The 16,171-nt window shown below is 40.1% G+C and overlaps 1 protein-coding gene across 1 annotated transcript; it reads left to right on the top strand.

Moving 5' to 3' along the window:
* The first annotated feature begins 4,282 nt into the window (after nucleotides 1-4,282).
* Nucleotides 4,283-10,416, top strand: LOC110896847. Its single transcript, XM_035981389.1, has 3 exons — nucleotides 4,283-5,426; nucleotides 9,602-9,655; nucleotides 10,163-10,416. Exons 1-3 carry the CDS (start codon nucleotides 4,283-4,285, stop codon nucleotides 10,177-10,179), a joined length of 1,215 nt encoding a protein of 404 aa, XP_035837282.1. The 3' UTR covers nucleotides 10,180-10,416.
* The last annotated feature ends 5,755 nt before the right edge of the window (nucleotides 10,417-16,171 follow it).

The following is a 16,171-nucleotide window of genomic DNA, read 5'->3' as shown; positions in this document are numbered from 1 at the left end:
TGACCCATATCGGCTATTGCACGAAAACTAGTTCCATGAGCCGTACCGTGTGCGCAAATAGGCGAAACGGTTAACCATAAGTGTCCTACGCTTATTTCCTAAGTCAATATGCCTTAAAAGTATTTTGGTATCAGTAGGATACCTTCCGTAATGCCCGTAACGAGTTTAAATTAATATTATGCCCCGTAGGGGCTTTTCGGTCATTTTAAAGACTTTAAAAAAGGGCTTTTCGAGTTCTACAGGAAATCTGAGTTTCCCGAACAGTTTATAAAGTTTAAAATACTTTATTTATTATTTAAAACCAGTAGTAACTGGAATCGGGTCAAAAGACCTTGTAGAACTCCCGTTTTGGCCAAAAAGGGCATATTCGGTATTTACCGAACCGTAGCCATAACCGTAGGTTATGAGCAAGGTAAAGATTATTAAAAATCTTTAAAATTCCCAAAATATTATTTTACCACAGTGGGTAAAAGTTATGGTGACGAAAACTTGGGTTAGATGGGTGTTATGCTAATTGCGCCGTTAATTACAAAACTTTCTTAAAAGTGCGCCTTTTAGCATAACTCTCATTCTAGACCTCGGATTGACGTGAAACTTTAAGGACATGCTTATAATTTAATAAGCAAGGTTTTGGTCCGTTCACGTGTCCGAAATACTCGTTTTAATTTTAAAAGGCCGTTACGGTCAACTTTTAGGCGAATGACGGAATTGCGCAAAAGACTCGGATAACTCATGAACCGACCACAGAGGTTTATACCAACATGTGACCTGGTCCTAAGAGAGTCCTAAGGTATATTTATACCTCACTAAAACGGGTCAGAACTGAAGTCAAAGCAAAAGTCAAACTTATGCGACTTTCGGCTCCGAACCGGCTCAATATAGTAAATGATCGATTCAAACGAGCGCAAACAGGTTTATATACTTATTATCATGTTTTATGATTGTCAAAACAGGTTCCATAACATATACATTACAGATTATGCATAAATCGCTAAAATAGCTTTCTGTTGACTTTTTAACCGCACGTTTGACTCGACATTTGACATAGTTAGAGTGGTGATCAGGGGGAACCATTTTAGAGGTTTATTACCCACATAAATACCAACTCATAACCACTTTTGATTCGTCATAAGACTGAACCATTACTGATTTATTGTAAAGTCAAACCGTAGTTACGACGGCTTGGTTCTTAGCCATTTACTAAGGAAATGTGAAACCACAAAGGGCTGGATCACTTACAGAGGTTGTGTTCTTGCTTATGGAGCAGAGATGAGGACTTGAGAGCACTTAGAATGATCAAAGATGTGAGTTTGAGTTGTGTGAATTGTTATGAGCTTAAGGCATGCTATTTATAGCCAATGCCAAGCAAACATGATCATTACAACACTTACAATCAGACCAGAGGTGATGGTAGGTGTCCCCTAAGTGTTATGGGTTGAGCATAGGGTGCCCATGCCCCATTTGTTGGTTATTGATCGTTCAAGGCTCCAAAAGTCAAGAAAACATCAACATTCTGCATCTGGGCACTTTACGCGGCCCGCATGGGAGTTCCCATGCACTATAATGCGGGTCGCCTGAGTTTAATAAATCAGATGCGTAATTGAGGTGGCTCGCGGCCCGCCTCAACTTACCCCTAACCTTCACGCGGGTCGCGAGAGGTTATAATTTCAGAAACTTTAAATCTTTTGTTATGATTACAGAATCTGGCCATTAATAACGAAATCTTTCGTAATGATTTACCTGACCTTTCGGGTTTGAAGGGGTAACTGTAACACCCCAAAAACCGGTACTTAATTAAATTAAATGAAAATGAACAAAAGTAACCTAATTAAGGGATTATGATAAAAGAATAGGTTAAGAATTTGAAGTAATGCTTAATTTAAATGCTTATCAAATTAGAAGGGGTTAATGTGTAAGATTTTTATAATTAAGGTTTGATATTGGTAAACCCAAAAACACACTCTTGTGTGCGTCACTGGGATCGATCAAGGGCAGGGAAAAACAAGGGTTACCTTGTTCTTGCAAGAATTCAGCAATTGACAAGGAGAAATCAAGTTTAATTGCTGCATGTTCTAAAACTTCAAACATCTAAGCATATCTAGTAGATTGGTAAGTCGAATTTTTGAATTTGGTGAATTTTAGAGAAAGGGGTTTCGACCCGAACAAGATCCGTGGCATGATTTGTGTTGTTTAGGTGATAAGGGCACTCCCTAGTGTAGGAATCATGCTCAATTTTAGTTAATTGAAAGAAACCCACTTGGTGGAATTGTGTCATGGTTAACAAGTATCATAGTAATTATGAATTCATGTATTCTTGTTATATGATCTTGTTTGAATTACTTGAATGCTAGATAATTTGATGTAGAGTAAAGAGTTTTAAGAAAATTGGTTGTATAATGATGATATGTAGGTGAATTAGTAAACTATGCTTCAAATAATTGTACATTATGCTTATTTAGTGTAACGCACACAAGGTGTTTGATGAAATGCTTGAAAGAACAATTATGTGTAATATAGAGGAATTAACGAAATGAAATCGGGGTACTAAAAGAATGAAATTATGTATTGGTATAGGCGTGAAGGAAGAAGGCTCAAGTGCGAAGAAAACGGAAGGTTCACAAGATCGAGGTATGATCCGTTTCATACGAAAGTTTACTTTTTATTTATTCGTTAGCAATTATATTGAACGACCCTTGTTACAAGAATTATCTTATGTTTTTAGTTATTTGCGGTGTTAATAAAAGAATGGTGAATCCCTGGCGGATTCGTTTATGCAAAAGAAGGATTATGCTAAGTTATGCAAGCCGACCGGTTTTTACAACTAGGTCGGGTAATGATATGAGACATCCGTCTAGAACGGGTGGTCATGTAAGCAAAATCGTATGCAAAAAGGTTCAGTCCAATATACGGATAGAACGAAAGATTTTTTTTTTTAGTGAAAGCAATTAACCCGATGTTATCGGCTCGGATGTGAAATGCTTAAATCTCATTATGAGATTGTATGCCATACCCACTAAATGGGTAATCGAATGCGTATAAGAAATGGAAGTATTTGGATGATTGTAAATACCATGTTGATATTGTGGACTAAATAAGCGCCTTTACTAACTTTTTAAAGTTTGATGTTTAATGTAGGTAAATCCTCGACTTAGGCGATTGGACGACTTGGAACGTGCACACTTGATTTACGCCCGCTACTCGCTTCCGTTGTTAAGTCTTTTTGGAATGGTTTTAAGTCTTGGTCTTATGTATTTATGTCTAGTTGATATGTTGACATCTTGGTCGTAGGGTAAAAGTTGGTAAATGGAGTCACGTCGTGACCCATGTAGACTTCGTTTGTTTTGTGTTTTTGTCTAGGATGTATAAGTGGTTAAGTTTGGTTTGTAGAACAGGTGGTTAACGATGTCAAACGAATAGGTCATGTCGAAATTTTCAAAAATATAATCCTACTTATTTGTACGTATTTAATGGTGGGATTTGGGGCGTAACAAGTTGGTATCAGAGCCTAGGTTTGAGGGATTCGAGCTGGAGTTATAACGCTTGAACTCAAACCAATGGCTCTCGCGAAGGTGTGCTCGTTCCGAGATCGTCAACGAGGTAAAGTTTTAAATATTTGTTTAGTATGAGAATGTATAATGCGACACGAATGAGTTTTAAGATTGAGTATGCTAAGAAGTTATAAGATGGGTAAAATAAGAAGCCCCTGGACCCGGGTAGCTGGAAATATACTCGGGAAATGGTCGGAAAAGCCTAAAATGAGTTCAGCATCGTTTCAGCAGAGGAGAGGCCGTCGCCGACGGGCCCCTGGCCGTCGCCGACGCCCCCCCATGTGTCGACGCCTTACTTACCTGCTTACGGGTGAAGGTGGCCGACGCCACAATCCTGAACCCGTCGCCGACGGGAGGCTAGACCGTCGCCGACGGCTAGCGGAAGTCTGCTTCGCTGAAACTTTTTAATTAATGTCCTTTTTCATATTTCGAGTTCCCGAATTAATTGAAAGCCTATTTTTTTGTCGGGTAAGGCCCATATAAGACCTATAAGGATAGATGTAACCACGGATAGAGGTTACAATCGAATGAAACCATAAAAGCCGAAAGTAATACGTCAAATAATATGGACAAATGGAGGAAACCTTAAAAAAATGGATAAAGGCTTGAAATGTGAAAGTATAAAAGAAATGAACCAAATGACATGAAATGGAATAAGTAAATGCTGATTAATGAACAATGATATATACCGAAAGTTTGTGATTTGTATTAAACGAAAATATGCTATTGTATAGATGGCTGATGCAAGCAACGTTAATGATAATGACGATGTGGCTAGACAAGAAGCGTTCGAGAACAAAGTTACGGAAGTAGCGGAAGGGGTTATGCAAGCCAATCTTCCACGGTTGGCTCAGGAGGTAGAAAGCCGAGTTCTGGGGGTTGTGGATGCTATGATGACCAGTAAGATTGAGGAATTGAAGGAACTAATTGAGGGGTCTAGAAGTAAAGGTAAGGAACGACGATGCACGTATAAAGACTTTATGGCGTGCAATCCGGCAACGTATGATGGTAAAATTGATCCGATCGCATGCCAAAGATGGATTTCAAATATAGAAGCAGTGTTCATTCGAAGTCGTTGTGATAACGAAGATAAGATGATGTTCGCCACCGGCCAACTCACTTTTCAGGCAAAGGATTGGTGGGATGCACACAGTAAAGAGATAGGTGAAGAAAGGCTCCAAACAATGACCTGGCAAGAGTTTAAAGATCCTTTCATGAAATATCACTGCCCTCAGTCCGCCGTTGATAAGATTCAAGAGGATTTCTTACGCCTCCGACAGAAGAATGAGACGATAAATGAGATATCAAACACCTTCTTGGATAAGATGAAGTTTTGTGGAGAGTTTGTGCAAACTGAAAGGATGAAGATTAACCGCTTTTATGGCGTGTTAAAGGCAGAATTTAGGGAGTTCATCACTCCCTCGAAGTGTGAGACTCTTGATGAGCTCATCAATTTAGCGCGGGATAGAGAAATCGAGATCAAGAGGCAAGAAGAGCGTGGGGAAAAGAGACCCAACGAAAAGGGTGGAAATCCGACCCCGGCCAAAAAGGGGAAGTATCAGGAGCAAGGAAGAAAGGATAAGTCGAAGAGTGGTATCACGCCGTGCAAGACTTGTGGAAAACTTCATACGGGGGAATGTTTGTTAGGCAAGAAAGGGTGTTACAAATGCGGTAAGGAAGGACACTCATCTTATCAATGTCCGAGTAGCCCAAAAACTTGTTTCAACTGTTTCGAAAAGGGGCACATCAAATCTGAGTGCCCGAAACTCCAGCAGGAGTCGAAGAAGGAAGATAAGAAACAAGAAGGTTCTAGGGCCAAGGGTAGAATGTACCAAATTACATCCGAAGAAGCCAAGTCTCTCCCGAATGTGATTTCAGGTATCTTTTTACTAAACTCCATACCGGTTTATGTCCTATTTGATACTGGAGCTACTATGTCGTTTATTTCGAATGAAATCATACAACATCCGTCCTTTAAGATCGAACGAATGCCAATGCCTTTAGAAGTAGAAATAGTCGATAGCAAGATGTATATGTTACATGAGGTTTGTAGAAATTGTAAATTCACTATAGAAGATGAAGAATTTGACATCGACCTGATACCCATGGTTTTGGGGGAATTTAAAATGATCGTGGGGATGGATTGGTTGGCGCGACACCATGTGGAGATTAACTGTGAAACTAAAGTGATGGTTATTCAAGCTCCAAGTGGAAAACAATTAAGTATTCAAGGAGAGAGAAACGTGGAAACCAAGTTGTGTACCTTGGTCCAAGCTTATAAGTACGTACTTAACGGGAGTAGAGCATACTTAGCTTATGTAGGAAATGCCCAACAAACCCTCCCGAAGCTTGAAGACGTTGAGGTCGTGAACGAATTTCCGGATATATTTCCGGAAGAACTGCCGGGACTTCCTCCCGAAAGGGAGATAGAGTTTCGCATCGAATTAAATCCGGGTGCGAAGCCTGTTGCGAAGGCTCCCTATAGACTTGCCCCCACCGAGATGCGGGAATTAATGACACAGTTGCAAGATCTTCTAGATAAGGGTTTCATACGCCCGAGTGTGTCGCCTTGGGGAGCACCCGTCCTTTTTGTTAAAAAGAAAGACGGGTCGATGCGCATGTGCATCGACTATAGAGAATTAAACAAACTAACCATAAAGAACCGCTACCCTTTACCTAGAATTGACGACCTTTTTGATCAATTACAAGGGGCGAGCTGGTTCTCCAAGATAGACCTGCGTTCGGGGTACCATCAAGTTAGAGTACGGGAGGAGGATATTCCAAAGACTGCATTTAGAACCCGTTATGGGCACTATGAATTTTTAGTCATGTCCTTTGGATTGACGAACGCGCCGGCTGCGTTTATGGATCTTATGAACCGGGTGTGCCGACCCATGTTAGACAAATCAGTAATCGTGTTCATAGATGATATCTTAGTCTATTCGCGAAGCAAAGCTGAACATGCAATGCACTTGCGCGAAGTACTTGAAATTCTCCGCAAGGAGAAACTTTACGCAAAATTTTCAAAATGTGCCTTTTGGCTCAGAGAGGTGCAATTCCTGGGTCACGTGATCAATGCGGAGGGTGTTTTAGTTGATCCTTCAAAGATTGATGCTGTAATGAAGTGGGTCTCTCCGAAGAACCCGACAGAGATAAGAAGTTTTCTGGGCCTTGCCGGGTACTATAGAAGGTTCATACAGGATTTTTCGAAGATAGCCCTACCCTTAACGAAACTGACAAGAAAGAAAGAGAAGTTTGTGTGGGGTAAAGATCAGGAGGAGGCTTTTCAAATGTTAAAGGAGAAACTATCCCGTCCTCCGGTTCTGACATTACCGGATGGAACTGAAGACTTGGTGGTCTATTCAGACGCTTCACACCAGGGATTAGGCTGCGTCTTGATGCAAAGGGGAAGGGTCATCGCTTATGCTTCAAGACAATTGAAGCCGCATGAAGTAAACTACCCGACTCACGATCTAGAATTGGCAGCGGTAGTGTTTGCCTTAAAAATTTGGAGACATTATTTGTACGGCACGAGATGCACTATTTACTCAGATCATAAAAGCCTCAAGTATCTTTTCGAGCAGAAAGATTTAAATATGAGGCAACGGAGATGGCTGGAACTTATCAAGGATTATGATTGTGATATTCTTTATCACCCGGGAAAAGCAAACGTGGTAGCCGATGCGTTAAGCCGAAGAGAGTATCCGACTCCTTTTCGTGTAAAGTCCATGAAGATGATTGTTACGCCACGGTTACTTGAAATGATACGTGAATCTCAAATAAAGTCGCTTGGAGCGGAAGACTTAAAGAAGGAAAGACTAAAAGGTGTAATCGATAAATTAGAAGAAAATTCGATCGGACTCAAAACGCGATTCGGCCGAATTTGGATACCCCGATTCTGTGAAGTCAAGGCTGCTCTACTCGACGAGGCACATAAGTCACGATATTCGGTCCACCCTGGGGCTACAAAGATGTATGGAGATTTAAAAACCAACTATTGGTGGCCGGGCATGAAACGTGATATCGTCAAGTATGTCGCAAAATGCTTAACGTGTTCTCAAGTGAAGGCAGAACACCAAAAGCCTTACGGAGAATCACAACCATTGGGGATACCGTTGTGGAAATGGGAAGAACTAACGATGGATTTAGTAACCAAGCTTCCAAGAACGAAAAAGGGGTATGATACAATATGGGTAATCGTAGATCGACTTACGAAGAGCGCCCACTTTCTACCCATTAAAGAAGCTTATTCTTCCGAGAAAATGGCAGAAATCTACATGAACGAGGTCGTGTCTCGACACGGGGTGCCTGTGTCAATCATCTCGGATCGTGATACTAGATTTACCTCTCGCTACTGGCAAAGATTTCACGAAAGCGTGGGAACGAGATTGCACATAAGTACCGCCTACCACCCTCAAACTGACGGCCAGTCAGAAAGAACCATTCAAACACTTATTGATATGTTGAGGGCGTGTGCCTTAGATTTTGGGGGAAATTGGGATGACCATTTACCACTAGTGGAATTTTCTTATAATAATAGTTACCACAGTGGCATTCAAATGGCACCATACGAATTACTATATGGAAGGAAGTGTAGAACTCCCGTATGTTGGGGTGAAGTGGGGCAAAGGGAGCTCGCGCCAATTGATTTAATAGCAATGACAAATGAAAAGATTGAATTAATTAGGACTCGTTTGAAAGCTGCCCAGGATCGACAAAAAGCTTATGGAGATAAGAGAAAGCGTCCTATTGAATTTCAAGTTGGAGATTTCGTTCTGTTGAAGGTGTCGCCATGGAAAGGCATAATCCGTTTTCGTAAACGGGGTAAATTAGGTCCTCGGTATATTGGGCCGTTTAAAATCTTGGCTCGTGTTGGAAAGGTTGCATATCGATTAGAATTACCGCCTACTTTAGACGGAATTCACAATACCTTCCACGTGTCGCAATTGAGAAAATGTCTTGCGGATGAAACCGCGTTAGTACCTCTCGATGACATTGAGTTGGACGAGGGGTTGAATTATATCGAAAGACCAATAGCCATCAAAGATGTCAAGTTGAAGAAGCTCCGCAACAAGACGGTCCGACAGGTGTTGGTACAATGGCAACACCGAAAGGGTTCAGAACTCACATGGGAGACGGAAGATGAGATGAGAAGACACTATCCCTTTCTTTTTGGTATGTGCACATTTAAGATTTATTATATATCCAGGTTTCGGGGACGAAACCTCTTTTAAGGGGGGTAGATTTGTAACACCCCAAAAACCGGTACTTAATTAAATTAAATGAAAATGAACAAAAGTAACCTAATTAAGGGATTATGATAAAAGAATAGGTTAAGAATTTGAAGTAATGCTTAATTTAAATGCTTATCAAATTAGAAGGGGTTAATGTGTAAGATTTTTATAATTAAGGTTTGATATTGGTAAACCCAAAAACATACTCTTGTGTGCGTCACTGGGATCGATCAAGGGCAGGGAAAAACAAGGGTTACCTTGTTCTTGCAAGAATTCAGCAATTGACAAGGAGAAATCAAGTTTAATTGCTGCATGTTCTAAAACTTCAAACATCTAAGCATATCTAGTAGATTGGTAAGTCGAATTTTTGAATTTGGTGAATTTTAGAGAAAGGGGTTTCGACCCGAACAAGATCCGTGGCATGATTTGTGTTGTTTAGGTGATAAGGGCACTCCCTAGTGTAGGAATCATGCTCAATTTTAGTTAATTGAAAGAAACCCACTTGGTGGAATTGTGTCATGGTTAACAAGTATCATAGTAATTATGAATTCATGTATTCTTGTTATATGATCTTGTTTGAATTACTTGAATGCTAGATAATTTGATGTAGAGTAAAGAGTTTTAAGAAAATTGGTTGTATAATGATGATATGTAGGTGAATTAGTAAACTATGCTTCAAATAATTGTACATTATGCTTATTTAGTGTAACGCACACAAGGTGTTTGATGAAATGCTTGAAAGAACAATTATGTGTAATATAGAGGAATTAACGAAATGAAATCGGGGTACTAAAAGAATGAAATTATGTATTGGTATAGGCGTGAAGGAAGAAGGCTCAAGTGCTAAGAAAACGGAAGGTTCACAAGATCGAGGTATGATCCGTTTCATACGAAAGTTTACTTTTTATTTATTCGTTAGCAATTATATTGAACGACCCTTGTTACAAGAATTATCTTATGTTTTTAGTTATTTGCGGTGTTAATAAAAGAATGGTGAATCCCTGGCGGATTCGTTTATGCAAAAGAAGGATTATGCTAAGTTATGCAAGCCGACCGGTTTTTACAACTAGGTCGGGTAATGATATGAGACATCCGTCTAGAACGGGTGGTCATGTAAGCAAAATCGTATGCAAAAAGGTTCAGTCCAATATACGGATAGAACGAAAGATTTTTTTTTTTAGTGAAAGCAATTAACCCGATGTTATCGGCTCGGATGTGAAATGCTTAAATCTCATTATGAGATTGTATGCCATACCCACTAAATGGGTAATCGAATGCGTATAAGAAATGGAAGTATTTGGATGATTGTAAATACCATGTTGATATTGTGGACTAAATAAGCGCCTTTACTAACTTTTTAAAGTTTGATGTTTAATGTAGGTAAATCCTCGACTTAGGCGATTGGACGACTTGGAACGTGCACACTTGATTTACGCCCGCTACTCGCTTCCGTTGTTAAGTCTTTTTGGAATGGTTTTAAGTCTTGGTCTTATGTATTTATGTCTAGTTGATATGTTGACATCTTGGTCGTAGGGTAAAAGTTGGTAAATGGAGTCACGTCGTGACCCATGTAGACTTCGTTTGTTTTGTGTTTTTGTCTAGGATGTATAAGTGGTTAAGTTTGGTTTGTAGAACAGGTGGTTAACGATGTCAAACGAATAGGTCATGTCGAAATTTTCAAAAATATAATCCTACTTATTTGTACGTATTTAATGGTGGGATTTGGGGCGTAACAGTAACTTTGCGGTTTGGCCCTCGGTTATTTACCGATAGGGGCCTCGTGTTATATACCCGCATTATTAAGTCCCCGGTTAGTTTATTAATTATTTAGAAAGCCTTAACTTTCATTATTGACGCTTTTAACCCTTCTCATACGAATTTGAGTATAACTCTTTCGTTTTAAGACGGAACTTCGCGGAATTTATACAGTTTATTTTAGTGAGCGTATCATACTGTTACGAAGCCTTGGGAACGTTAAAGGGTCACTCAGAGGTAATATTAAACATGTTGACACAGTTAACCCCTGTAGTTCGTAATCTCTCACTTTCTTCCGCGTTTCGCTTCCGTACGTTTTATGATTTATTCGTTTGAAGGTACAAGCGTTTATTTAGGGTTACTTATACAGTATATTTACCCTTGTTGACATTTATAACCCTCGAATTTATATATACTTTCAAGGTTTGTCAAAATTAGTCCTTTATTTATTATGGATGCCACGTGTAATCAAATGACACGTGTTAACACATCATTGGACACAAAATTTCGAGGTGTTACAGCATCCAGATGCATGCAGAAGGGATGTGTCATTTACATGGCACAAGTTACCATTGATGAGTCGAAGCCGAAGATTGAGGATATCCCTATTATTTCGGAATATCCTGAAGTATTTCCTGAAGAACTACCCGGTTTGCCACCGGATAGGCAAGTGGAGTTTCAGATAGACATCATTCCAGGCGCTGCGCCTGTAGCAAGAGCACCATATAGATTGGCACCAACGGAGATGAAGGAGTTGAGGACGCAGTTGGATGATTTATTAGCTAAAGGTTTTATTAGACCTAGCTCGTCTCCTTGGGGAGCGCCAATCTTATTCGTTAAAAAGAAGGATGGGTCGATGCGTCTGTGCATCGATTATCGTGAGCTTAACAAGGTCACTATCAAGAATAGATATCCGTTACCCAGGATCGACGATCTGTTCGATCAGTTGCAAGGAGCAAGCTATTTCTCCAAGATTGACCTAAGGTCAGGATATCATCAGTTGAAGGTCAAGGAGGAAGACGTACACAAGACAGCGTTTAGGACTCGTTATGGACATTACGAGTTCCTAGTGATGCCTTTTGGGCTCACAAACGCACCAGCCGCGTTCATGGATCTCATGAATCGCGTCTGCAAGCCTTATCTAGATAAATTCGTCATCGTCTTTATTGACGACATCCTTATCTACTCGAAGAGCCAAGCTGACCATGAGAAACACCTTCGTTGTATTCTCAAACTTCTGCATCAAGAGAAGCTTTATGCCAAATTTTCGAAGTGTGAATTTTGGCTTCGAGAAGTCCAATTCCTTGGACATGTGGTAAGCGAGCGTGGTATCCAAGTAGATCCCGCTAAAGTAGAAGCAGTCATGAACTGGCAGGAGCCGAAGACTCCTACCGAGATTCGCAGTTTCCTTGGATTGGCAGGATATTATAGGCGATTTATTGAGAACTTTTCAAGAATTGCTGCGCCCCTAACTTCGCTGACTCGCAAGAAGATTAAGTTTGATTGGGGCCCTAAGCAGCAGGAATCCTTCGACATCCTGAAGAAGAAATTGAGCAACGCGCCAGTGTTGACACTGCCCGATGGCATAGAAGATTTCATAGTGTATTGCGATGCATCGCACACTGGTATGGGCTGTGTGCTCATGCAAAGAGGCAAAGTCATTGCCTACGCTTCTCGCCAGCTAAAGGTGCACGAGAAGAATTACACCACCCACGATTTGGAATTGGGTGCGGTTGTGTTTGCTTTGAAGCTATGGAGACATTACTTGTATGGAACCAAGTGTATAATTTATTCGGATCACAAGAGTCTTCAACACTTGTTCAATCAGAAGGAATTGAACATGCGACAAAGGCGATGATGGAAACTTTAAATGATTACGACTGTGAGATAAGATACCATCCAGGCAAGGCAAATGTAGTTGCTGACGCCTTAAGCAGAAAGGAAAGGGTGAAACCGATCAGAATCAATGCCAAGCGCATTGAAATAAGAAATAATTTAAATGAAAGGGTGTTAGCTGCACAGAAGGAAGCTGTGTTGGAAGCTAACTATCCTGCAGAGAAGTTAGGAGTAACTGAGGAGCAGTTATCCTACGACAAAGATGGAATGCTACGACTAAACAGACGAATATGGGTTCCAGTTTATGGAGGACTTCGGGATGTTATCCTCCAGGAAGCCCACAGCTCTAAATATTCCGTTCATCCTGGAGCTGATAAGATGTACCAGGATTTGAAAGCAAACTACTGGTGGATTGGTTTGAAAAAGTCAGTAGCTGAGCATGTAGCTAAATGCTTGACTTGTGCGCAAGTCAAGGCCGAGCATCAGAAGCCGTCAGGTTTGCTTCAACAACCTGAAATTCCCAAGTGGAAATGGGAAATGGTGACAATGGATTTCATCACCAAGTTGCCGAAGACAAAAAAGGGAAATGATACCATATGGGTCATAGTAGATAGACTGACTAAGTCAGCTCATTTTCTACCCATCAAGGAGACGTATAGCTCCGATATGTTAGCTCAATTATACGTCGATAAGATTGTAGTGTTTCATGGTATACCTGTATCTATTATCTCCGATAGAGATACTAGATATACGTCACATTTTTGGAAGAGTTTCCAACAATCGTTGGGCACTCGTTTGAATTTTAGTACGGCTTATCATCCTCAGACCGATGGTCAGAGCGAGCGTACTATTCAAACTTTGGAAGACATGCTTCGTGCATGTGCGATCGATTTGGGTGGTAGTTGGGATAAGAACCTACCACTGATTGAATTCTCCTACAACAATAGCTACCATTCCAGCATAAAGGCTGCGCCTTTTGAGGCCCTATACGGTAGAAAGTGTAGATCGCCCATTTGTTGGGCAGAAGTTGGAGAAGTCCAACTGTCAGGACCAGATATCGTTTTTGAGACGACGGATAAGATCGTGCAGATACGCGATCGTTTGAAAACTGCCAGGGATAGGCAGAAAAGTTATGCGGATCCTAAGCGCAAAGATTTTCACTTCGATGTAGGTGATAAAGTATTACTTAAAGTATCGCCCTGGAAGGGTGTGATGCGATTTGGAAAGAAAGGCAAGCTAAGCCCGAGATATATAGGACCTTTCGAGATTATCGAACGTGTCGGGTCAGTTGCTTACAAGTTAAACTTGCCTGAAGAGCTTAGCGCTATTCATAATGTGTTCCACATCTGTAATTTGAAGAAGTGTTTCGCTGACGATTCACTGGTTATACCGCATACAGATATACACATAGACGAGAGTCTGAAATTTGTGGAAAAACCTTTGTCGATTGAGGATCGACAGGTAAAGAAGCTTCGAAGGAAGCACGTGCCTATTGTTAAGGTCAAATGGGATGCCCGTAGAGGTCCCGAATACACGTGGGAAGTGGAATCCACGATGCAAGGAAAATATCCTCATTTGTTTCAGTAAATCTCGGGGACGAGATTTCTTTTAAGGGGGTGAGGATGTAACACCTCGAAAAATTTCGTCCAATAATGTCTTGACACGTGTCATAAGGTTCCGGTATGTGAAAACAAACTTTAGAGGGACTAAAAGTGACAAACGGTGAAAACTATGGAACGTAAGGGTTCAAAGTGTCAACAATGGATAAATAGACTCTATGATAGCCCTACATAATGTTCATAACCTTAAACGGATGGTTCATGGATCATACGACGCAGAAATTGCACAAAAGTGAGGAATTGCAAACTATAGGGGCCAAAAGTGTCAACATGTTTAATTTATACCTCTGAGTGAACTTTTGGCAGACCCGAAGCTTTGAGAAGCTAAAATATACTCACTAGAATATGTGGTTAAAATTTCGTGAAGTTTCGTCAACGTATGAGAAAGTTATGGCCAAAACCGTACTTGAGGGGTTAAAAGCGTCAACGTCGAATTTCATGGCTTTTCGGTTGAGCGCAAAGTTATCCGAGGACATTACCATGTTGGTAAATGTCCTAAGGTTCTTAAAAACCAAGTTTGGGGGTTTACGAGTCAAAATAAGCAGCCGAAACATCGCGTGCAAGTTCAGGGACCAAAGCTGTCAAAATGGAAAATAGTTTGGCTGATCAGGGGTCAGGCGACCCGCCTGGACTGACCCAAGCGGGCCGCGTGGGGCTGCCAGTAACTGAATTCGCGAACTGCTTTGGTTTGGGTCCGAATTTAAGTGTGTAACAGCTGTTTTTCACCTCCAAAAGCCCCAATAAGATGCCATGCATGCCTAGTGCCACAGTAACCTCCTTACAAACATCTGAATGCAGCTTTAAATCAGATTTTCATCCATTTTCTTGGCACTTGAAATTGTGAACAAAGAACTCTCTACTCTCAAGAACTCTCAAAGCATCTCTGGAGCATTTCTGGACATCAAGGCCGATTCCTAGTGTTATCTAAGCATCAATAGGACCTTTGTAAGCTCCTAATTCAGTCTCTAATTCGTTCTTGCATCGATTATTAGTAAAAGTCAAACTGATTGTTCTTATACTTTGACTTTCTGATTAAACGAGTTTCACTCAGTCATTTCTCAAATTGAAACCACATATATGTTGGTATTTATGTGGGAAACAAACCCTCAAAAGGGTAATCTCTGATTCCCACTACATGCATGCTAATTGTCGAGTCAAACTTGTTTCTAAAAAGTCAACAGAAGTTGTTTTTGCAAAAATAAGCTTAGATGGTAATGGAAAGGACATGCAATCTATTTGATCATCATAAATAGCTTTATAATGAATATAAGAATGTGTTTTACTATGATCAACTCGACAATCTTTAGTATAGATACGAATCGGAACCGAAAGTCTTGTAGAACGACTACTTCGTAGACTATCGATTCGGATTCGTACATGCATGTTTGAGATCTGTATTGGAGAGTATTTTTGACCATTTTTATTTTGGTAAAACTCTCTGGAATTTTTGTTGCTTGAGTCTATGTTTAGCCGGTTCATTTGCATGTTTCCGATTATGCTTAAAAGTTGACTATTTTGCCCTTTTTGATATAAAACGTGATTTTTGGAAAAGTGAAAGAGTAGAAATCTTTATTTCTAATATATAAACTTGCACCGAAAATTTCGGATCAGTTGGTGGTCCAGATTTTGAGTTATGGCCATTAGCGTAAAACTATGTTCTTAAGTTACATAAACGGCCCTTTTCGCGTATAACCCATTTCTGGCCACGTTTTGATACAAAACTTTTTACCCACTAATGTTATATAATATTTTGGGATTTTAGATGATTTTTATTTAATTTTTGGCTGATCGTATCTTAGATCGCTTAGTTATTTCGGTTTATGTCGGTTTTGACCGTTTAGGCCATAAAATGAGTTTTATGCATTCTCTTGACCCGAAACCTTTTCCTACTGATTTTATATGTTAAATAAATTATTTTAAGTATTCTGGAAATATAAAAATCCCAGATTTATTTTGAAAACCCGGAAACGCCTTTAAATCACATTTTAAGCATTTTTAGCGCATAGTAAGCGTTATACTCATTTTAAACATATAGGACTTATACCTACTGAAGTAATTAGCATATTTTCATTTAATAACAGTAAGTATAAGTATATGAACTCAGATTTCCAGTTTTGGCAGTTTTAGCCCTTGTGAAATTACTAAAATACCCCTACGGTGCATAGTTTGATTTTTAAAT

The sequence above is a fragment of the Helianthus annuus genome, chromosome 12, assembly GCF_002127325.2.
Source record: "Helianthus annuus cultivar XRQ/B chromosome 12, HanXRQr2.0-SUNRISE, whole genome shotgun sequence".
Taxonomy (NCBI): domain Eukaryota; kingdom Viridiplantae; phylum Streptophyta; class Magnoliopsida; order Asterales; family Asteraceae; genus Helianthus; species Helianthus annuus.
This window is presented reverse-complemented; position numbering and strand designations above follow the sequence as displayed.

Excerpts from the sequence above, each read along its gene's own strand:
- LOC110896847 (XM_035981389.1), top strand. The coding sequence starts at position 4,283 with ATGGCTGATGCAAGCAACGTTAATGATAATGACGATGTGGCTAGACAA. Across the intron at positions 5,427-9,601 it reads TCTCCCGAATGTGATTTCAG|GCGTGAAGGAAGAAGGCTCA; the intron begins GTATCTTTTTAC and ends GTATTGGTATAG.